Source organism: Venturia canescens, chromosome 2 (genome assembly GCF_019457755.1).
Source record: "Venturia canescens isolate UGA chromosome 2, ASM1945775v1, whole genome shotgun sequence".
Taxonomy (NCBI): Eukaryota; Metazoa; Arthropoda; class Insecta; order Hymenoptera; family Ichneumonidae; genus Venturia; species Venturia canescens.
Genome location: NC_057422.1, coordinates 28,603,953 through 28,627,965, shown reverse-complemented (window position 1 = coordinate 28,627,965; position 24,013 = coordinate 28,603,953). Strand labels below are relative to the sequence as shown.

The window sequence follows — 24,013 nt, the reverse complement described above, 5'->3', positions numbered from 1 at the left end:
TATTATTGTTTTCTTTCTTTTATTTGTTCTGTATTTTTGTTTCGTACAGCCCATGCTCATTTCATCAATTTTTGCGCTTTGTTTTTTTGTATTCGTTACACCTGACTTATCAAGTACGATATTTCACGTCTTGATTATTATTAGTTCCGAATATATCCATGCTTTCGTCGGCTTTATCATTGTTGTTCTCCTTCCTTTTGGGTTCTGTTTCTTATTCTTACATGTAAAAGTAGAAAAATTTCTAATGGCGCTGACAACGATAACCTTGATTAATTGCACTTATGTGATTATGAGTGCACTGTACACGTTTTTGATACGCGCTCGATTTGACCGCAAACCGCAAACCAAATGTGCAAACTATCATGGATGTGAAAACGGGGTTCTTTTCGTTAATCGATTTTCTTGCGTTTTTGTTTTGCTTCATTGGTGTTTTTGAACTGTTGAGGAGAAGGATGAAAAATTTATGTTGAACGTACATAAGCGCAATGTTTCAACTGAGGATCAAACGGAACTCTTTCTTTAACATTATTTCCTCTTTTCCTTCGCTTTCCTGTTTCCCAATTTTTCCTGTTTCATTTTTGCAGTTTCAATATGTACAACCTACGAAATATATAACGCAGCTACTTGAACCAGAGTAACTGATTTTACAGGAAATGTAAACATTACGGGGTGAATGCATGTTTGTAATTCACGTTTCTTAACCTATTTCATTCAATTTACTATTTTTTCTCTTACTTTCACTGTTATCGCAGTTTGTTGGGTTTGTTTGCGTTCTCAATTAAATGATAACTGTACGAATAACAATAACGGTTAACTGTACAATACTGTGTATATCGTACAATAGTTGAATTTGAAAAGAAAACAACAAATTAAATAGTAGACCGCACAAAGTATCGAAAATTATGCGCATTTTTAAGATTATTGAGATCGATATTTAAATCTGCGTCTGCCCATGTTGAACCAATTGGCGTTATCGTTGAATAGTTTGATTTGTTCTATTGATCGGAAACCCCAACTTTCGAACTGTTGGGATAGGAGGAGTTAAATTCAAATCGCAATGTAAATTGCGCCAACCGGTGTTACGTTTTTCGTCCCGTCACTCCCTTTGAAACTGACTTCCATATCGTCACATTCGATCCATTCACCTGTCGGTTTTCGGCAATAGGCGATAAAGTGATGAGTGATGTGTTCGATGATACCGATCAACCTGAAAAAAATAAACATATATTCATGTATTTTTAATCAGCAAGTAAAACGATATCTAAATATATTATTGAACTTACCGATAATCACGTTTACTCAACGTCAGAGATATTGGGACGTCCACCAATTGACATTTCAATTTCTTATCCGGATCCAGAGTAGTCCTCGTATCCAGATCAATGAAGATGTGGAAATTTGGGCGTATCGTCTCCGTAACCGTTCCTTTACACCCTTTTTGTCGACAGGTAATATTATAATGTTTAGGGAATGAAATTGCTTCCTGCAATCCTCCAATGCCTGAATTATTAATCGTTTTGCTGTTCACGCTGATATATGGGAGATCGCTGGGTATCGATCGGATACAAGATGGGTTGTTGCACTCCCCAAATTGTGTTGCGCTGGGCTCGGTGGGTTCTCGAGAACAAAAAAGATATTTCCATATCGTTGTGATGGAATCCTCGGCATCCAGCTTGAATGGGACTATCGACGGAGCTTCAGGATGTCTTGTGAGTGGGTAAAATTCAGTCAATAACCTGACGCGATCTTGAAGAACCTTTACAACTGGGCCCTTCTCGATGAATTTACAGAGAAATTGCATTGCGCAATTATTAGATGCCCTAATCGTCTGATGATACTTTGGATTGAAGATCGCGCCAAACTGTAAAATATGCACGATGGCATCAAATCCACAGGTTTGTTGAAGATCTACGGCGATTTTATCAATCTTCATTACTCCTATCTGAGTTCCATTTCTCAACAAAAAACCTTTTTTTCCTCCAAGTTCGTAATTTGCATTGAGGAATTTTATGTGCAAATTTGGTTCAAAATAAAATCCCTTTTTTTTTGGTTTATTTTGTTTGGCTGCTTTTGGAGACTTGTGCTCGTCAATAAGTTCAATCGATTTTTTTTCGGGCGTTGGAATAGAATAGTCGTGGTCGAGGAGTGATGTGTCCAGCGTTAGAGATTTCTCTGAGTTCTGTGGATTAATTGAAAAATCATCCAGATGAAATTTTTCGTCAATATTGCTTTCAGGATTGAATACGTCAGAGGCAATGTTTTCAATATCCGTGAATTCTTCTAGATTTTCAAATCCTTGGAAATGCTTCATAAAACTATCCTCATTGGAAAGCCCTTTCCATGTTTCACGACTTTGTAAGTCTGAATCATTTACAGTGCTAGCTTTGTTGTACAACGGACTCATTGTGCCGAGATTTCAATTGACCAATCCTGAAGTTGAGCTTGGATCAATTGTAATTGATTCACTTATTCCAGAGGTAACCGGAGTTGAGTTTTGCACAGGAAAGCAAGAATTATTTACAAGAAAAGACAAGGCAGGTGTAGATCGAGTAGTATAAGCTGGTTTTTTCGAAACTAGTTCGAATTGATTTTCCATTCGATTTGGATACTGCGATGGTGTGTTTTTATGATTGAAATGCTTCAATTTAGCGGCTACCTCGTTAGCTCCAGACTGTAAATCATCAATGTGCTCTTTTAAAAATCTGTTAACGGAACACGGCAAAGGAATCCCTTCAAAAATTCTTCTTTTCAATTCCGAGAAATATCTTTCTTGATATGCCGATGATGCATGAGTCTGTTTACCAGGAAGGCAAGCTGCCGTCAAAATGGGAAATTCTTTGCCAAATCGTTCGAGCGGAGATACGAACTCCGCAAAATAAAAACCATTGACATCTTTGCAGATGATACTTTGCTGAATTTGAGGTGTGGATTGCTCGATCAAGGTTTTTATCCATTGATGAGTTGCACTCAAATTTTTGTTATTTTCGTCGTCAGCATTAAAAGTTTTTTCAACGTCCTCCTCAAAGTCACAGCTTCCTGCCGAAGTTTCCAATTTATTGATGATTTCTCCTCGCTCAGACATCAAATCTTCCAAAAAACTTCTTGCTTCAAGAATTGATATTTTTTTTTCCGTAAAGATCTATGCTGTTGTTTAGATTCTGATGCAAAGCAACGATGCAAGTGAGCCGAAAGACGTACTCAAAATCTGATACCGTTTGACAGTCGATCATAAGTGCGATGGTACGAAGATAGAAATTCTTAATTGCTGGATGACGTAAAGCTTTTATGCATTCCCATCTGGTGGCAGCCGCCATTTCATGAGCAACATCCCCTCTGATGAATGTATTGAACGGTTGCGGTCCTTCGTGGTCTAGCATTGCCCATTTGAAAAAAACGTCAATATATTCTTTCAGTGTCATGCGATTAAAAGCGTCGGCCATGGCAATCAACAATGCACGCCCCAAATCAGACACAGCTTCGTTTGGTATGGTAGCCGCACATCTTCGTATCCAATCTTTCAACCAAAACGTGATAAAAGGTGCGTCGTGTCTTTCTGATAACATTTGGCAAACGGGAAGAGTTTTGCCTTCAAAGTTGATTGTCACCGTGTACAAAAATATGTGGCCAGTTTTGCACCCAGGATATTTTTCAAATTTTTTAACCATGCTACCCGTAGCATCCAAGGAAACTTTCGAAAATCGTTTCATCACTCGGCAATACTCCTTTTCGACGAAAACTTGTTCGGGAGTGCAATAAAAAACGTAAAAGGTTTTAGCTCCTATTTCGCGGATAGCACTGTTGTACAAACGATTCAACAGCATATTGCGGATGTTTGTAATCATATCGGTTTTCACAGCATTCTTATTGCCAAGTTCTTGCTGGTTATATTCCATTTTCGATTGTCTATAGATGTTAGATTTTTGAATCCATGGTGGTTCGTTTTCACCATATTCCATTGTCTCTGCTAGTAATTTTTGACGATGCCCAACAGGCATTTTTCGCTTGAGTTCGCGTCCAGTACGTACCCTTTCGGGACCATTCAAAGGCCTTTTGGCGACGTCGTGGTATGTTTTACGAGTATCTCGCGTCTCGACGATCAGGGTTAATTTGCCGTTGATTAGTTGTTCGTGAGCAATGCCAACAATTTTGTTGCCACATTCTTTGAGTTTGCAATACCCGATAAATTTTAAATAAAACTCACCGGAGCCTGCGATATTATTGTCATTGTGGTCGAAAAAACCTTTCCTTATATACGAATCTAGCCCAAGAAACGCACAAGGCAATTTATATTGAATCCAAAATGCTTTGAAAATAACATTAGCCCATACCCAGGGTTTTAATTTGACCTGGCTTTTGGAAGTTTCATCCGGTTTTATTTGTTCCCATTCTGTTTGTGACAAAACTAAACAGAATTGCTCACGGTCAGGGTCAGAATTGACGTAGTCGTCGGGGATATAACATTCATCAAATTCACCCGAGCAATGTCGAGATGTCCTTTTTTGTTGTCTCTGACGTGCGTATATACGGAGTGTGGTTTCCATTTCCCCATGAGTTCGTTGCTCATGTCTTTCCATACTTGTGCAGAACTGGATGGCAAAGTGTTTGTTGAAAAGTACTGTATGTACTTTTGGATTAATAAAATAATCTTTTCGTCGGAAACGCTAGGCGGTCGACCCTTGAAAATAAAATCATGCCTTCTAATATTTGTAGAATCTCATCTTATATTTCTATTAAAAGTAAACTTTGAAACATATGCTATCATCGTTTTCGTTCAGTTATTTATCCATTATTTTTTTTTCATTCATTTATCTATTACAAAAAATTTGTTTATGACAGATACGATTTTTGCCGTCTCGAAAAAAAATGTATTGCCGATTATATGTTTTTAACATAACATTAGGTCTCAAAATTATCAGCATATTTTTATAACTCGATTTTACAAATAATTCTTACCTTTTTTGCTATTTGACTGGATTGAGAAGTAAGTCGAGACATGTTTGCTATCGGTGAGGAGTTTTCAGATTTTCTGAAAATGTAAACCACGACCCGCTTGAAACTCCAGCATTTGTAGATACAACGGTACTGAAACAAAATACCATAAAAAAACTTTAAAAAAAATTTTCTTTAAAAATTGTCAAAAAAATTATTTTATAAAAAAAAATACAGTACAATTCGAAAAAAATTTCACAAATCTAGAAAAAACATTATGTTTAAAAAAAAAATATCCTGTATCTATTTTTTAAAGTTCAAAAAAATCAAATAACAAGTAAAATATAAAAAACCGAAAAATCGCGTTTGAAATCATTATGCAAACCGATGCCTCATCCTTCTTATTTGATTCGAACAGCTAAATCAATTGAAAAAAATTCCATCTAATTTACGTGCAGCATTAAAATTTATTATATCAATTCGAGGCCAAGTATTTTCTAATGAATTGAAAAAAGTTACCACTTGAATTACGTACAGCACTAAAATTTATGATATCAATCAGTGGACAAGTATTTTATTAGTAACTCCAAATTTTGACATTATTAAAATGTTCTAAGAAGCTTTTAAATCCAAAAAAAATTACATGAAAGCTAGTCATTCGTTACTCTATGGTGGCAAAGACTTATAAGAAAATCGATTTTTCTCAGACTTTCAGGATCCTTTGGTATTATTCACAAAATTCAACGTCGATTGGATCGATACAAATTATGTTTAAATATGTGTTAAAAGTACTTGTCCGGCCCATCACTTTCCGTTTAAATTGTTTATCCAAATAAAAATCAGGGCTTGTCTAGAACTGATGGTTCACAAGTCACAAGTATTCATGCAGAGGGAATTGAGAGAATTATCTTCACGTAATTTTTACTTAGTTGCACTAATTTAATAAAAAACGGAAACAAATTATTCTGCAATATACAAGGGATTTTATTCTGCATCGATAAATGAAACAAATTGTATATAATATATATGTTCAAGCTTCCAAAATAACTCTCCAGTTTATATTCAATGATGTCAATTTTTACTTCCTACTTATTCTTCCAGCGAACGAATTCCATACGGACTAAGAACTAACCTCTACTGTTATTAAAAGCATTAAACTAATAATGAATCGCATTTCAACAAATTTTTAACCAGATTCTGCCGTACAATTTCATTTTTTTATGATTGATTTTTTATTGAATGAATAGTGATGGGCCGGACAAGTACTTTTAACACATATTTAAACATAATTTGTATCGATCCAATCGACGTTGAATTTTGTGAATAATACCAAAGGATCCTGAAAGTCTGAGAAAAATCGATTTTCTTATAAGTCTTTGCCACCATAGAGTAACGAATGACTAGCTTTCATGTAATTTTTTTTGGATTTAAAAGCTTCTTAGAACATTTTAATAATGTCAAAATTTGGAGTTACTAATAAAATACTTGTCCACTGATTGATATCATAAATTTTAGTGCTGTACGTAATTCAAGTGGTAACTTTTTTCAATTCATTAGAAAATACTTGGCCTCGAATTGATATAATAAATTTTAATGCTGCACGTAAATTAGATGGAATTTTTTTCAATTGATTTAGCTGTTCGAATCAAATAAGAAGGATGAGGCATCGGTTTGCATAATGATTTCAAACGCGATTTTTCGGTTTTTTATATTTTACTTGTTATTTGATTTTTTTGAACTTTAAAAAATAGATACAGGATATTTTTTTTTTAAACATAATGTTTTTTCTAGATTTGTGAAATTTTTTTCGAATTGTACTGTATTTTTTTTTATAAAATAATTTTTTTGACAATTTTTAAAGAAAATTTTTTTTAAAGTTTTTTTATGGATGGATTTATTAGCAAACGAGGGACCATCAATGTACTTGTCCCAACCTTTTTTTTCCTAGGGGAAGTTTATGGTTTGATATCACGTATTTTTTCTCTAAAGTTCCTTATTTATGTTCAGTTGACTATAGGATTTTAGTTTAAATTTCTACGAATTATTTATGATTTTCAGCTTATAACGTTGGTTTTCACGAAAAAAGACCTATTTTTCGTCAAAATAGTACTGAAAATATTTCGTCACAGGTCTGTCCTTGGACTTTGAGGATTTTTTTCCATGTACTCTAATGTGTTTTATCAATTAGGAATCAAAGAGCACGGTCGAAAGCGGGTTGGAGGCTGCGATATGATTTTCGGCTTATATCGTTAGTTTCCACAAAAAAAAAGACCTATTTTTCGTCAAAAATGTACTGCAAATATTTCGTCACAGGTCTGTTCTTGGACTTTGGCAATTTTTTTTCTTTAACTCTAATATGTTTTGTCAATTAGGAACCCAAGAGCACGGTGGAAAGCAGGTTGGAGGCCGAGATGTTTTTCGGCTTGTAACTTTGGTTTCCACGAAAATAGACCTATTTTTCGTAAAAATTGTATTGGAACTATTTCGATAGAGGTTTGTTCTTGGACTTTGGTGATTTTTCTCCTTGTCTTCTAATATGTTTCGTCCATTGGGAACTCAAGAGCATGGAGCAATGCGTGTTGCGGCCCGAGATGTGATTTTCAGCTTATAACGTTAGAAAAAAGAAAGGAAAAGAGGAAAGATAGATCAAATTCAAGACTCAACAAATCCAACAGAATTGGCCATTTTTAAATGTCGCTTTTGCATTCTGCATCTAGACATTTTCGTGTCTTCCAAAACGTACCCCCGACGAAATATATTTCCAAAGTTTGCAAGTGGCCGCTGCGATCCTATTATCTACAGTTTGATAGTTGCCGAAAAAAGGCACCTGGAAACATTTATTATGTTAGAACTCAAAGAAGCAAAAAAAACTGAGCGTACTTAATTCAACAGAGCAACGGAATTCAAAGACGTTTAAGGTACCTGCATTGGTTGTGGAGGTAAACAATTTAATTTCAGGATAATTTAGAAATAAATTTAGAAATTCAGAAATTCAGCATAGAATTTAGAAAAAGGAAAATTAAGTTAATTAGTAAAGCTGAAGACTTTTGGGATGAATTTTTGAGATTATATGTTACGGTTGGAGTAAAAAATTTAAATGATGGGCACACATGCTGCGACACAAACATATGAAAGTTTGCAGGTATTCGCTCCATACCGCAGTATTGGCACACATGCTGCGCCACAAAAATATGAAAGTTTGAAGGTTTTCGCTCCATACCACAGTAATACATTTTCAATACTATTTGAAAAGAAACACCTTAAAACTTGCTGAACCAAGTTCCATTACATATTACCATAATCAAAGATAAGGGGTGATCCGTAGCATATATATCTATCCACAGAAATTTCAGAGTTCGCAGGTATCTGCTGCGGTTCAATGTATCTGCGCAATGAGCTTCGAAAACAGCAATTTCAAATCTATCCATAAATGAGCAACTGAAGACTTTTATAATCAATTTTTTACTTCATATATATGTTACGGTTAGAGTCAAAATGTAAAATGAATGGCACAGTATATAAATTGTATAGTTTGCAGATTTTCGCTGTATTTCAATGATCCGAATCTACAGCATTGTCAAAAGTCATGATGTCCCATTAAAATGACATAGCGCACATTGCATTCAGAAATTCTGTAAGTTTCTGGGGATGTTGGTAGGCATTATATTTGATCACATCCAAAACTGAGCAACTGTAGACTTATCGGAATGAATTTTTTTTATAATAATTCCATATTTGTAGTTAGTTTCCAAATTTATCACTCGACAGACCTAATGGGAAAAGAATAACTACCCAGTATACCAAGACCAGAAAATTTTTTGAAAATCTGATTTACAAAATGTGCAATTCAAGATTATGGTTAGAAACCTCTCGAATCATGTTACCACAATCATCATGAAGAAGGAGTAGAAAATCATAGGACACATATTAGGGAACGAATTAATAATATGAATCGATCCGCTGCAAACTGATGGGGTGGAAACAAGGATCGGAGAGGGCAGAGCCAAACTGAATATCAAGCAAAATATGGGAATGTATATATGTAATGTTGACACAAGAAATAAATTAGAAAACATTTATTCAAGTAAAGTTTCTAATATCATTCTAACAGTTCCGTGTTTTTGTTCTATTTATTCGTATGTATAACCTATTTACACATGATATATAACCACGCCAGTGACGATATATTCGCACTGGACAATATTTTGTAATCTGGTTTAATTGAAGGATTATTTCAGTCAACACTTATTTCCAATCGAACGAAATAATGAAATCTTGAAAAGTTTCGTTGACATATGCATCGCGCATTTTTTATATTCTTTTTCACACACACATCACAGACTACATTTACGCGGCCGCTTTGATACCGGTTTAATATATCATAAATTTTAACAAAATAAATAGTTATATGCACTTCTTTAGATGACGAAAATTATTTTTTTATTGATCCCGCACGCACTTCGTAATGTCGAAACTCTGTTCATGCGATCAAAAACTGACACACGGTTTGTATATATATATGTATATCGATCGAATTTATGACTGCTGTTACCAGCTGTGCTGCGTCGTGTGCTACGTTATGAAGTTGACGTCAGATTTCCAATCATCAACAACTAATTTCAACAACCAATCACAACGTCTAAAAATGGATGTCGTCAGATCCAACCAATCAGAAACTCGATAGCATCAAAGTGCCTTTGATGGTGTTATACTATAATATACAGACACATAAATTTTTGAATGTGTTGGTAACTTTTGCATAATCTTGAGCCCGTGCAAAGTTTTTTCTCAGCAATTACGCCACCAATAATGCTGATTTTGGGCTCATTCGATAGAGAATTTCTCGATTAGCTGAAAGTTCAATTTACAAAGTCGTACATAACTCATAGGCTTCGCAATTAAAGAAAATCACATGCCAATTTTACCCCCACCACCGCGAATCGTTTTATTCAGAGAAAGTATAGTCTCGGCGAGAGCCTCGGGCCAGCAGACGACAAGGCTGTCAATGTACTTGTCCCGAGACTCTACCGAGTCTCTTGATAAAATTGACACACTTACACAATGCAACACTGCACTATTCCAATTATAATTATTTTTCATATATCCATAACAAAAATGTTGGTTATGAAAAATTCAATTTTTACTGTCTCAAATAGTATATTACACACCTAGGGAGGGAAAATAGACTACTTCAAACCGCGGGCAGAATTGTCACCCGAGCCGAAGGCGAGGGTGATAAGCACGCGGTTTGAGGTGGTCTAATTTCACTCCCGTGGAGTGTATACGATTTTTCTGTCCGACGCAGGCGGAATGCGGCAACTTTGGGGAGGGCTGAAAAGAAAATTTACTACCGATTGTATGTTTATATCAACAGGTCTCAAAATTATGAGCATATTTTAATAACTTCATGTCAGAAATAATTCTCACCTTTTTTGCTTCTTGACTAGATTGAGAAGACGAGACAGTTTTGCTATCGGTGAGGAGTTTTCAGATTTTCTGAAAATGTAATCCACGACCTGCTTGAGACTCCAGCATTTGTAAATACACTGCTACTGGAACGCAATATAAAATTGACACACTTGCACACTTCATCATTTTAATTATGATCATAAAAGAATGACAGTTTTTCGTAATTACACAATCTGTTTTTCTACAATTTACAATCCATAATCCACGTTCACCGTACGAATCACAAGCAATTTTAATGTTACCCTTCAGTTACAGGTATTTCGACAAGAAACAGCGAACTGCCGTAGCCACCATTGTATAGTATATATATATTTTCCACGAAAAACACTGAACTACCGCGGCCGCAATGTTGTATTGTTTTTTCCACGAAAAACATCGAATTCTATCGAATCTTGTTACATTTTCCCGCCCTAACCTTACAAAATCTACCGTGCACATTTCAGTAAATAATTATTATGTTGATTTGTTAAGATTGATATTTTTGAAATTGTAGATCTTCAAAATTATTTCCAAACAATTTAATAATTTTTGAAAAAAAAATACAAATAAATTATTTGATTGTTAAAAAAAAATGCTGGTACTTATATATTCATGTTCTAGAAAACATTTGACATATATTGAAAAAAAAACCTTTTATAGATACACTAGCAAGGAAACTTTCAAGTGCGAAGAGCAATGTAAACATCTTTTTCTATACGCATGCTAAATGCATTTTCATCTTTGTCGAATTTCTCCAAGAGGGTAATTCTCTGCATAATCATGTTGTCAACACAGCTGACATTGGACTTGACCATAGCTCTGGATATTAACTATAGCGAAATCAGAGTTGAGCAATGCGAAAGCCCTGGGCAGTCAAGTCTTTGAGCAAGTGGTGAAAATTGTTTCGAAATTCCTCAAATGATTTTCGAAAAAGTCGCGGTATGATCGCATTATTAAATATACAAAGCTTTGGTTATACTGGCCCCAAGCTTAGGATCCCCAGTACATACCACTTTCTTACTTCTTTCTAAAATATTACAATTTTTCTTTCTTACTGAATTTTGGCAAGGCAGAATCGAAAAAAAGTTAATGAATTCATAGTACTCACCTTTGTGTTTGGCATGCAGTAACATCACGCAAAATTCACGATGCCTTTGATGGGATGCAACTTATAGAGTCGTTTTTTTCCACCACACAGACACCGCTGGTCTTGCGTCTACATTTCCGGAATAATTTCGAATGTATTCACGAATGACTGAGATTCTGGCTTCCGTTCTCGCCAGTGACGAAATGATCATATTAGAAGCTTACTAATTCCGGGTGTATGCTGCTCCGGAGGCAAGAGATTCGACGGTATTTTCTCCTTGAAATTCACACGTTCGAGGAGAAGACCGCTCATGTCGATGCTCACCACAAAACACGCTAGTGCCGATTCCGTTGACGCATTTCGTCTCAATAATTCTTGCCAAATCTATCGAAATAAATCATACAAATAGAAAAAGAGATAAAAAAAATATTGCAAGGGAGTAACGAATAATCTGTCAACTATTCATAATTTTCTTTTCTGAAATTTAAGGTACCGGGTTCTCATAAATATTGCAGTATTGTACAGTGGAACGTTTAGCACTTTTGGAAGGATTAATATAACGTTATCAAAGTTCTAAGACATTCAACGAACAGTTTCATGAACTTTGAAAACTAAAAAGTAGAATATAAAAAACCAATTTGGACGAAGAATGGGACCAATTGAAAAGTATTCATACAGCGTAAATCACCGTTGTTTCTTTGTTGCCATCGGGTACTGGAAAAGAATTGCATGTTGATGGCGACTTTTTTCAATCGCTGTGTGTAAAAAACGTATCACCTTCCTCATCTGTACTCGATATGTCAGCTTTGTGTTTCAGCAACAATTTAACGAAACTCTGAGAAACGGTAAGATGAAGAGGGGTTTGATGTCAATTGTTACGCAAATCGACACGAACTCCACCATCACCTTTCAAAAGCGAAAGTGCTGAAACTCCTCAGTGTCCATTCAGAGCGGTTAAATGCAATTCCGCGAAACCATCTTCTTCTTTAACGTTGACGAGATATCGACATCGCCCCAATAACCGTTCCGTTGCACTGCAAATAATAATTACCATACATTTTTATGAGCTTTCATAAATAATTAAATTGTATTTCATCAAAATTATTTTAAAAAATGGACAATTAAACGACAGATCATCGAAAATTGTGATCTCTCTCTCTTCCTCTCTCGGATGATACAATTTTGTAGACTAAGCGCAATATATGAATTGTTTTTCTAATTACAAAAACCCAAGTTCTTCGATTACAAATCATTGATAAATGGAGAAAAATATCAAATTCTTATGTTTCCTCGTTCAAGTTATTTAAGTTCGACCTACTGAGAATTTTTTTCAAGAACGGCGGGATGCAGAACGTTAAAGCCACGTTTGTTGCGTAACGTAAAGTTGACTCTCTCACAAGAGCATAGAACATCTATTATGTCAAGCGTATCATTGCCAATAACATTGTGAAGAGCCGTATCGCCATACGAATCCTGAAGATTTACGTCGCAGCCGTGACACAGTAGAACACGAACGCAACCGGAATGTTGTTTATTAGCGGCAACGTGAAGGGAACTGCAGCGACCGTTGTTAACCGCATCGTTCGGCGCACCAGGAGACAGTAAAAATTCCATCACTTCCGGTTCATTTCTACACATATTTCAAAAAGTTATTTCCAAACCACACAACTATATTTTTTAGTCCTAAAATTCAGTGAAATATTATATCCGATTATAAAGAAATAAAAATTGAACTTTTTTTCGAATTATTCTGGAAAAATTGAAAAAAAAATGTTTTCATATATTTTCTTAAAAATAAAAGTAAATGAAGAATTCATAACGATTTTATTATATATAACGAAGAAAAACGTACCCGAACGCTGCATAATGAAATGGAGGAGGCTCGCTGTCTTCATCGACGACCCTTAAGGACGCCCCGCCATCCAGTAATATCACGCAAAGTTCACGATGCCCTTGATGGGCTCCAACTCGTAGAGCCGTTTCTTTTTCACCATTCAGACTGCTGGGTCTTGCGTCTACATTTCCGGAATATTTTCGAAGGTATTCACGAAGTGCTGAAACTCTGGCTTCCCCTTTTGCCGTATCTTTCATCAGCTTTTCCATTTCTCGGGCAGCACGTTTAAATGGAAATAAGGAACCACCTGAAAAACATGAGTTCATGCACGCGTTCTTCAATAAATGAATGAATGAATACAACATTTTTAAATTTGTGTATGACTTTCATCCATATTACCTGAGAGGTTTTCACGACCTGCTTTACTCGCTGCACTGGATATATTGCCTGATTCACTGTTCGAAGTGACACGCATAAAGCTCAATGGATTAAATGTCCCTGTGTGACCGTCTAGAGTAACTCGCAAATGGCCGTCAGGACAAATCTTGATTACTTTCTCCGTTTTTCCAAGAACCTAGAATGCAAATTAGATGAATGGTCCAAAATTCTTTTTGAAAATACAACAAACTCATTCATTGTAGTTTTATTTTTTGTTTTACCCCAGAGTCTATCAGATATTTGCACAGTGAAAATATTACTCAGGAACTGCTTTTATCTCAATATAAAGTACCTCTGTCAATTGATAAAATTGAAACTAGCCACCTCCGTCAAGGAGGTGGATGATTTTTGAATTTGAGTATAACTTTTCCCCGTAATGCATTTGCCAAAAAAAATGTCAGCGCCCCAGTTATAATTCTGGACCAAAGCTTCGGTTATAGTGGCCCCAAGCTTAGGACCCCCAATGCCCAACACTAATTTTTCTTCTTTGACAGGTTTTGACAAGATATCTTTATGTTGAATCACTTCTTATAGATAACACTTAGCAGTTAAGGAGTTAATGGATTTACAGTACTTACCTTTGTGTTCGGCATTTTTATGCTACTCTCTATGCATGTCTCTTCATTCGGAAAGACTGGTGTCCATGAGTGATTTCAGGATACAAAATGCCATTTTTTATCTTGGACGATGCAGCCTATCTTCATGGTAACCAAAACCAGTTCTCGTGTAGAGGATCTAAACAGGATTTTATGATTTTCCAGTCAAATTCATACAGCTATGGGAATGATTGAAATGTTCTCGCTGTTAATTCAATTAGCAGGGACTATAATCTTAGATGAAGAGGATAAGTCAAGAATTAGAAAATGAAATAATTACATAAAAATTGAAATAGATATGTAGCATTTTTATAATATAAATAATGGGCTCGCAAAATACACATTTTGATCATGAAATCAAAAGACGTGGTAGCGGCTCGACACCAAGTTTACATATTCAATTACACTTCTTACGCAATATTGATATGCTATTTATTCCATATTTTGAATTGCTTTCTTCGTTAGCGACACTATAATTAACTATTGATGCATTAATTTTCATGAAAATGTATAAAACAGAGAAGATTGCTGATTGAAAATTTTCGGAGCACTAGCTGTCGACCATGCGGTCGATATTTTCGGAACACTAGGTCGGAGAATTTTCAATCAGCAATCTTCTCTGTATATTTTCGGAGCACATTGCTATCCGGAAACAAATTGAAATATCGCTCATTTAATTTGAAATCATATATCAATAGCATACATTACAAAATTATTACCTTTTGTTGATTCGATGCTCGATGATTAGTTACAGCATAACACAATATTACTTGATACGACGACACGCTTAAAAGTTAAGTTGCACATGACCACTTTATGACTGAACAGCTTTCGGATTATCGTCTATAGCACGCAGCACGGTCTACAGTCACGGTACAAAAATGTCAAATATGTGAATAATCGATGCTTATTTCTTCGAGTATGACTACGTACGTAGAGATAAAGTTTGTAAGCTCGAATCTCACACCAAGAGGGATTATTTAATTGATATTCTAATCCGCCATTCCACCAATATATATTCCGAATCGATTACTGAGTAGTGAGTTTTAATGTATGAGCGGTATTAAATGGCGAGTTAAAGAAACACGCATACTAGTGCGCGCATCCTACACGTACATCCAATATGGAAGATGGGTCAGCCGGGTACACCAGAAAAATCCATTGATTCAATTTTCGCGTTATTGTGATAAAAAAATCACTTCATAAATTATTCAATATTACACATGCATTTCCCAGATAATTTCTGGTTGATTTTGTAAAAAATAAACGATTTTCAAGTTACTTTCCGCCAACTATACGCCCAATCTTTTTTAATTTACTATTAATAAAATAATTTTTTGAACGTTATAATAATAACGGCAAAAAATTGCGAGAATAATTCCCAAGATATAGCAACAATAAAAAATAAGAATTGTTGTTTTATTCCGCTAACTATACAGAACTGACCATACGGCCATGTGACGGCGCGAGGGGGTTGGTGGCGTCGTATGCGTTGGAGTGTGATGGTGCTGCGGTGTTGTTTATTTTGCGTCCGTGGCCGAACGTTCCGTCTTCGATTCTACAACGTTCCGTTCGACCTGACTCCGATGACCAATCAGAGCGCTTCGTTCTCATGAACTGATTCCGATAGTTTTTCAATTGATGTTAATCGAGGAAATAATCACCAAACATTATATTTAAACTACCAGACACCACCAGACGATTTTCTATAGACAAAGACTATGCGAAATGAAATTAGTCGAAAAATAGAATATTTGGCCGGCTAAGTTTACTCCGTCAGCTGATTATTAGTGAATAGTTTATATCTACGTTTTATGGATAAATAATTGATTACCAAAGACTATATTTCATGGATTCGTCTCTACCAGACGATTCTGCATCAATTTAAGTATTTTATCCGAACTATTTCACGCAATATACGTATATGTCGGCTATCTTTACGCTTACACACTTAATCACTTATTTATAAAAAAATATTGATTACCAAATGTTTTAATTACAATACCAGAAACCACCTTGAGAGTACCTAGAGTAATGAATATTTGAAACATTAAAAAATCAAAGTTGTACGGCTAGGTTTATGGTAGCATAGGCTTATACCTAGAAGTTGGAACAACCCGCCCTAAATCATTTTGTGCGAAAATTAACTTTGGCCTGCTAACTTTACGCCAAAACTTGAAATTGTTTATTTATTGAAAAATATAAAATTCCAAGTATTTTAATTACGCTACCAGAAACCACCACGTGAACACCTGGAAGTATTTATTATAAAAAAGTGGAAAATTAAAAATTGGCCGACTAACTTTACTACAGTCGGTTTTGACTATATAGCGATATGGGGCCGTCGTGGTGTAAACAGTTGTTAATCAATAGATCGCCGCTAATACTACTGGGATCGATCTATCTAAATTTTCATCATTCGTTTTTGGTTATTCAACGTATATTCAACTTGTTTTTTCATGCTCCCTCGGCGATAATTAACGCGAATGAAAAAAAGCTTAATTTTGTTCTGTTTGTTTTGACCATTTCATTATTCATTTTACATTCCGATCATTAGGTTATATTACTCATTATTGTCGAGCTGTATGGATGTCAAGCTCATGGCTTTGCCACAAAAATGAGGAGAAATGAAAAGACTTCAACAAGCACGGGGAACTGACAGTGATAAAATATAAAACCGCGTATTTCAGCTTTTATTATTTGCACAGAATTGAAAAACTATTGAGTATTGTTCATATTAACAATGGACAAATACGAAATTCTTGGTCAGGTCGGAGAAGGATCTTTTGGCCAAGTTTACAAAGCCAGGAAGCGCTCATCAGGTGAAATTGTTGCTTTTAAAATCATAAGAAAGGTAAGATGTTACTAACAAGATCGACTAGTATACTATGATCATTATTTGCACTACTGTGCATATACAGCTATTACATGCTATGCTCAGTAGTCATTTGCAGCATGTTTTTGTTTATAATAATTTACTGTCTGTTTATATAGCGAGGTCGTTCTCTGAAAGAACTGAAGAGTTTACGTCAAGAGTGCGAAATTCAGAGTCGTCTTCATCATCCAAATATTGTGCAAATGCTAGACTCTTTTGAGACTGAAAATGAGGTAAATTTACTAACTCAATAATATTGTATAACTGGATTGAGATCCTCATATTCCCATATAAAAAACAACTCGATTATCAATTATTGCCAAAAGAAACTTGATAAATAGAAAGTCTCTAAATAGAGGCTGAACATTTCAGCAATGAGGGATAAATATTTAAAGAAACAATATTGCAACCTAAAAAAGATTTTCTGTCAATTTTTGACATCATGGTTTTATGAAGATTCAACTGTTTTCAATCATTCGTTTTGAGCAGTTTAGAAAAACCATGAAGACTTGAATTCATAGATTGGTTGTTGTATAATATGTTTTCAAATATTAGAGAAATAGTTGAAGCATTCCTGATAACAATGAGCGAACTTCTGTGGAAGTGACTCCACAATAGAGCAAGATTTGGTACCACAGCTATAATATAGCTCCTGTGTCGGCATGAATTTTATCAGCAAAGTTTGTACACATAACCTGACGAATTGATATCAGGCTATGTGCATGACTTGTGCAATGATGTTACTAATACGAAGTGTTGGCTGTTAGCCACCAAAGTTTTTCATACCAAGATCTATGTTGAATTCTCAATTATTTCAACTTTTCGAACAGCTATAATTACTTAGGTGGTTGTAGTCACTTATTTTATCTCGCTTTCAAAAATAAAATTACTTATACTTTTTTAAATGTTTTTTTACAAATGATTTATTTATATTAAATTGGATCCATTTCGTTAACAATATTATTCAATAGAGGCACTAATTTTTTTTTTTCTTTCCAATTGGTTTCACCTATTTTGGATTCCTCAATTGTCCTTAATTGATTCATTGATTTGTGAATTTTTTTCGAATTTTTGAGTTGAAATTATATACAGTTGGTTTCATAATTTTTTTTTATAGAATTTTTTTTTCCATTTTTCACGATATGACCAGGAACAAGGGACCATCAATGTACTGTTATAAGTTCGTTTGCCGGCAAGTAGTACCGGGTCGAATAAGGGGTTAGAGGAGGTATCGAGGAAATAAATCCGCTGGAGATGCTGCTTATTAAAGATGATTTTAATAGAAGAAGGTTTAACGAATACAATTTATCGCAATAATTGGCCTCCGGCCCTCACAGTAAGCTCTCTCTCACTCACTCGTTATCATACACTGCCTTCTTTTTCTCCTGTTCTTATCGTCCCTCTTTCATCCACGCACGCGTACATTCATCATTCATTCGTCCAATCACTCATTGCCACGCATCTTTCATTCGCACCCTTCGCCCTCTATCATTTACTCTCCTTTCACTCGCACTTGTACCCAACTGGCGCGCTATTTCGACGTCTCTTTCGTTAACGAAGTACCCTCGGTACTTAGTGAGTCAGAGAGTTTTAGTCTTCAATATGAGTAACGTAGTATATATTTCGGCAACACCGTAGCCCCTGGGTTAGTGTACGTGCTCACGAGGGTGTGTCGAAAAAAATCGATATTTTTTTTTTCGGGCTCCACAAGCATTTTTCTTCTTATTGTGCAAATAATTTTCCATAAGAATAACACGTGAAAAAAAACTTGGATGAACATTGTTCCATATCATCTGTAAAAAAAATTGCACAGATATTCTACTGACATATTTTTTTAGAAAATTGAATTCCCTACAAAAAAAGTCTTTAGAGTCATTGGTGTAGAACCAATCGTTCAACGATTGCAGCAGTTTGAAGTTTCTAACGCCAGATTTCGCATGTATCATTCCCTATTTTCGAGTTCGCTCCTTTTAATGGTACTGTTTTAATTGGACTGAAAACTATTTTTAAGTATAGTTTTTCAAAAATAGCTTCTAGGATCGTTATCTAGGCAAAAATATCGGGTACATACTGTTCTCATTTGTTTGAACGAACGGCATAAATTGTTTGTCTTTCCTCTATTTGTTTGAATAAATTATGAAATTCAATTAACCAAACCAAATGCACAGATACAAATATACATAGGAAAAGAGAGAGACAGAGAGAGAAAACAGTTCAATTTATTTCCCGTGCTTACAATTGAATTGATTAACTTATTATAATTACATGTTGGCGTAATACCGAACCGTTTGAGCGCTGTAAGCGCACACGTTGGCGTAATGCCGAACTGCTTCAGTCTTAATTTTTTTTAAATATAAAAAACCATAGGCTTTAGCCCAATTTAAATAGCACCGTTAAAGGGAGCGACCTCGAAAATAGGAAATGATACATGCGAAATCTGGCTAGGTGACGTTAGAAACTTCAAACTGCTGCAGCCATTGAACGGTTGGTTCTAGGCCAATGACTCTAAGGACTTTTTTGTAGGGAATTCAATTCTCTACAAAAATACATAAGTAGAATATCTGTGCATTTTTTTTTAAAGATGATATGGAACAATGTTCATCGAAGTTTTTTTTTTCACGTGTTATTCTTATGGAAAATTGAAGTATGCGGTGGGCCGGCCGAAATAATTTTATTTCGGGCTGTCCTTTCGGCTAGCTTCATCGTTTGGCACAATAAGAAGAAAAATGCTTGTGGAGCCCGAAAAAAAAATATCGGTTTTTTTGATACACCCTAGTGCTCACGTACAAGCATTGAATCTACGTATAGTCGCGTATAGGAAAGGTTACAATCGGCCAGTATCCAGCTTCTGCGTATTTCTTTTTTCATCAGTGGTTAAAGAAATCCGAAGTGTGTACGGGAAAAGAAACATCCCTAACCTTAAAGAAGACTTTAAAAATGATTAAATTGACGGTATCTTCTTTTCATATTTTCTATTTCTTATTGTTTCCGAAAATAATTGATGCATGAAACACACAAAATGTTCGTTACAAATGTATAATAATTCTTTTGCAATACTTTGTTTCTATCGTTGACTCAATTTGCGCATGTTCAGACGGTTTCGAAAGTGCTGCTGTAACTTATATTCGAATGAAGCGCCATAACCTACAATTCTGCGGTGTTGCCACATTTGCGTGTTGCTCAAAAACCTTGTCTTATTTCCAGTCATTTCTTACAACACAAGCAAGCTTTGCATGTTTTCCAAAAAGAAAAATGTTCATTGGACATTCGTTTATATCTTCTCCAAATTTTATCAAAATCTGTTTGTTAACTTCAACGTTATAAATTAAAAAGTGCGTCTGAATCACAGATTCACATAAGACTCCATGTTAACTACTTCAAATTAAATCATTTATATCTCTTTTCAAAGTCAACCAAAGGTCACAAAATTTTAACTGAGTCATTTTTCGAAAAATTTTGACATCTTTACAAATTTTTATAATTTTCTGTTTGTTAATTAATTTACCGAGGGTACTTTCTTAATAGTACTTGTCCCAACCTTTTTTTCCCTAAGGGAATTTTTCAGATTTTATATCACGTCTTTTTTTCAAAAGTTCTGCAATCTTGTTTTTCGGGTTACATTAAGCTGAGCTAACCACAATCACGTTAACTTCAAAAAATGAAAATAAAAACTACATTCTCTGCGAACAGAAAATTGAAAATTTGATTGAAGCAATCTCTTAAACAATATTCACATACGAGACAAAAGTACTCGTCACATCGATATATTCTTGTACCTCCTTACCTATTTGTTTTGCAAAATGAAGGAAAAAAGTTGGCTATTATTTGATTTAAAACTTTTATTAACATTGAAAATACCGCATAATCGGTATATTATTGGATAATATTATCCACTAATACTGTAGGATTGTAATATATTTGATATTTTTCCACGGTTTGAAATAATTCTCATTACGAGGTTTGAGAATTTCTTTTTATATTTTTTGAGGTTTAATGTGAAAACAGGCGATCATCAATGTACTTGTCCGAATTTTTTTTCCCCGAGAGAGAATTTTTATGGTTTGAAATAAAATCTTTTTTCTGTGATAGTTCTAAACGATACAAAATGTTTTAAAAAAATTTTTCAAAAGTTTTTGAATGTTTTTATATTATGTTTGAAAAAAAATTCTTCAAAGATTTTCGTAGAGTTTTGTGCAACTTATAACGGTTTGATATTCTTCGAATGTTTGAAGTAATCCTCTCAATTTTTCAACGATTTCGAATGTTTCCACAATTTTGTGAGATTAAAATGATTTTCCGTAAGGTTTATGAGTATTTTATATCATTGTGGAATTTTTCCCCCTTATTTATAAATTTTGTTATCAATTTTTTTGATGAAATCATTGTAAATAAAAAAGATATGAAAGTTTTTTTATTAAAACAAATGTTTTCGTTGATTTTGCTCAAAATTTGACAGAAAGAGAAAGAGAGAGAAAAAACATATAATGCTCACCAAGTCTAACAGAATTGGCAATTTTTAGATATTATTATATATACTGCATATTCTTAAAGAGGTACAAAAGTCTAAATAATTAGAAATTGATCAAATTTGGTGATAATGTTCTTCAATATCAAGTGCGAAAACACAATTTTTTTCAAAATTTTCTTCTGCTTAGTTATTGAGTAATTACGTATTAAAGCAGATTTTTTATGTCCGGAATGTATACCTATATATATGGAAACGCTATGCTTGTACACGTGAACTTTAGTGATCAATTACTCGATAACTGTACAGAAGAAAAATCTTAAAAAATTTGTATTGTCAAATTTGGCACTAAAGAATATGTTCACCAAATTTTATTAAATTCATATCATTTTGAAATTTTTAATGTATTTAACATGGTTTAGCATGGCAACATTCTATCGTCGCTATCCACCCTCCTTAAGCTGGAAATTTTTATTTAATTCGAAAACGGGATTCCAATGACTTTTTGAAGCATTTTTTTCTATTCATATTACTGTGCCCAGAGATAGAAAGTTGATGCACATATGTCGATGCACAAAATTTTCAAAGTCTGCACGTGGCCACCAAGGTTTAACCGAAGTAAGAAAAAGTGTAAAACGTGTCAAGACCAACATAATTGCTAATTTTGTAATATATGTGTTGCATTCTGAAACCTGGTGCACATGTCAATACTCAGAATTTTTAAAGTTTGCAAGTATCTGCTGCAGTCTATTTATCTACATTTCGATACAGACAGAAAAAAGTACCATGGATTCATTAAACTGATTATACCAAAACTGAGATAAAAAAGACAGCGTACTGAAAAGCGAACAGAACTTCAAATTGTTTAATGTATATGTGCATTGGCTTTCGACGACAACAATTTCAGCCCTATTCGCTGAAGTAATAAGCGGCTGAAGACTTTAGTAATGAATTTCTTTGTTTATATACTCCAGTCGAAATCAAAAAGTGGAAAGATTGGCACACCTGCGGCTTCATAGAAATATCAAAGTTTACAATTACTCGCTACATACCAGTAATACAAACTTTGATACTATGGGGAAAAACATTTCAAAATTCCTAAACCACATTCCTCACAGTTATTATGTCATATGCAAGAAAAAAAGTGAAAGACATCATGCATGTTGAGGCAAGCAAAATGGAGCAATTTTGTATGTCTCCATGGTTATACGTAGACAAAATATTTGATCACATCCGAAAATGATCAGGCGTAGACTTACAAACATGAATTTTTTAACCCATAATGCCCATCGCAAACATGGTGTGAAAATACTCAATATACATGTCGCTTCATCATGTTGTCAAACTTGAGGTGTTCATTAGGCTGGGCCAAAAAAATCAATATTTTTTTTCTAAAAAGTATATCGAGAACTTTTTTTTTCCCTTAACCGTCGATTTCTTTTTTTAAAAATAATTTTATAATATTTTTATATATCAATTTTATATAAAAAAATGAAACAATTTTATAATTTGTTACTTAAATTGCCATAATCTAGTTTTTCATTCATATAAATGTATAAAATATTGGAAATAAATAATTTTTAATAGTGAAACTAAATAATTTTTTGAGAAAATATCAATTAAGCAAGAATAAATTTATATTTATTTTTAAAATTAGATACTTTTGTGATAATATTGTTAGAATAAGGATAAATATTGAGAGATTTTTGATGAAAAATGATAAATGTTGATCGAAAAAGTCAATTTGGCCCGTGAAGTGAAAAACATTAAGTAAAGTACAAAAAACTTAATATTTCAATTTTTTTTTCAATTTCAATCGTGAATAACTCCTGAAGAAGTAAACATCCATAAAAAAAACTTAAAAAAATTTTTTTTTTACATTATAAAAAAAATAATTTTATAAAAAAAAAATACAGAACAATTCGAAAAAAATTTCACAAATCTTGAAAAAACATTATATTAAAACAAAAACTAATCTGTATCTATTTTTTAAAGTGTCAAAAGCATCAAATAACAAGTAAAAAATAAAAAACCGAAAAATCGGTCTTGAAATAATTTTGGAAACCGATGCCTCATTCTTCTTATTAGATTCGAACAGCAAATCAACTGAAAAAAATTCCATCTAATTTACGTGCGGCATTAAAATTTATTATATTAATTCGAGGCCAAGTATTTTCTAATGAATTGAAAAAAGTTACCACTTGAATTACGTGCAGCATTAAAATTTATGATATCAATCGGTGGACAAGTATTTTATTAGTAACTCCAAATTTTGACATTAGTAAATTCTTCTAAGAAGCTTTTAAATCCAAAAAAAATCACATGAAAGCTAGTCATATGT

General features: G+C 34.1%; 1 protein-coding gene across 2 annotated transcripts in view; it reads left to right on the top strand.

Annotated features, from left to right (window-relative positions):
- The first annotated feature begins 16,463 nt into the window (after positions 1-16,463).
- Positions 16,464-24,013, top strand: part of fu (STKc_STK36 domain-containing protein fused) — a 316,353-nt gene continuing 308,803 nt past the window's right edge. The window contains exons 1-2 of one of the 2 annotated variants that reach the window (XM_043413204.1): positions 16,464-17,186; positions 17,327-17,440. In XM_043413204.1, coding sequence (XP_043269139.1) covers positions 17,076-17,186; positions 17,327-17,440 — 225 coding nt within the window. In that variant the 5' untranslated portion in view covers positions 16,464-17,075. Of the gene's footprint in view, positions 17,187-17,324; positions 17,441-24,013 lie in introns of those variants that run through there. The other variant, XM_043413205.1, reaches the window with a different exon arrangement.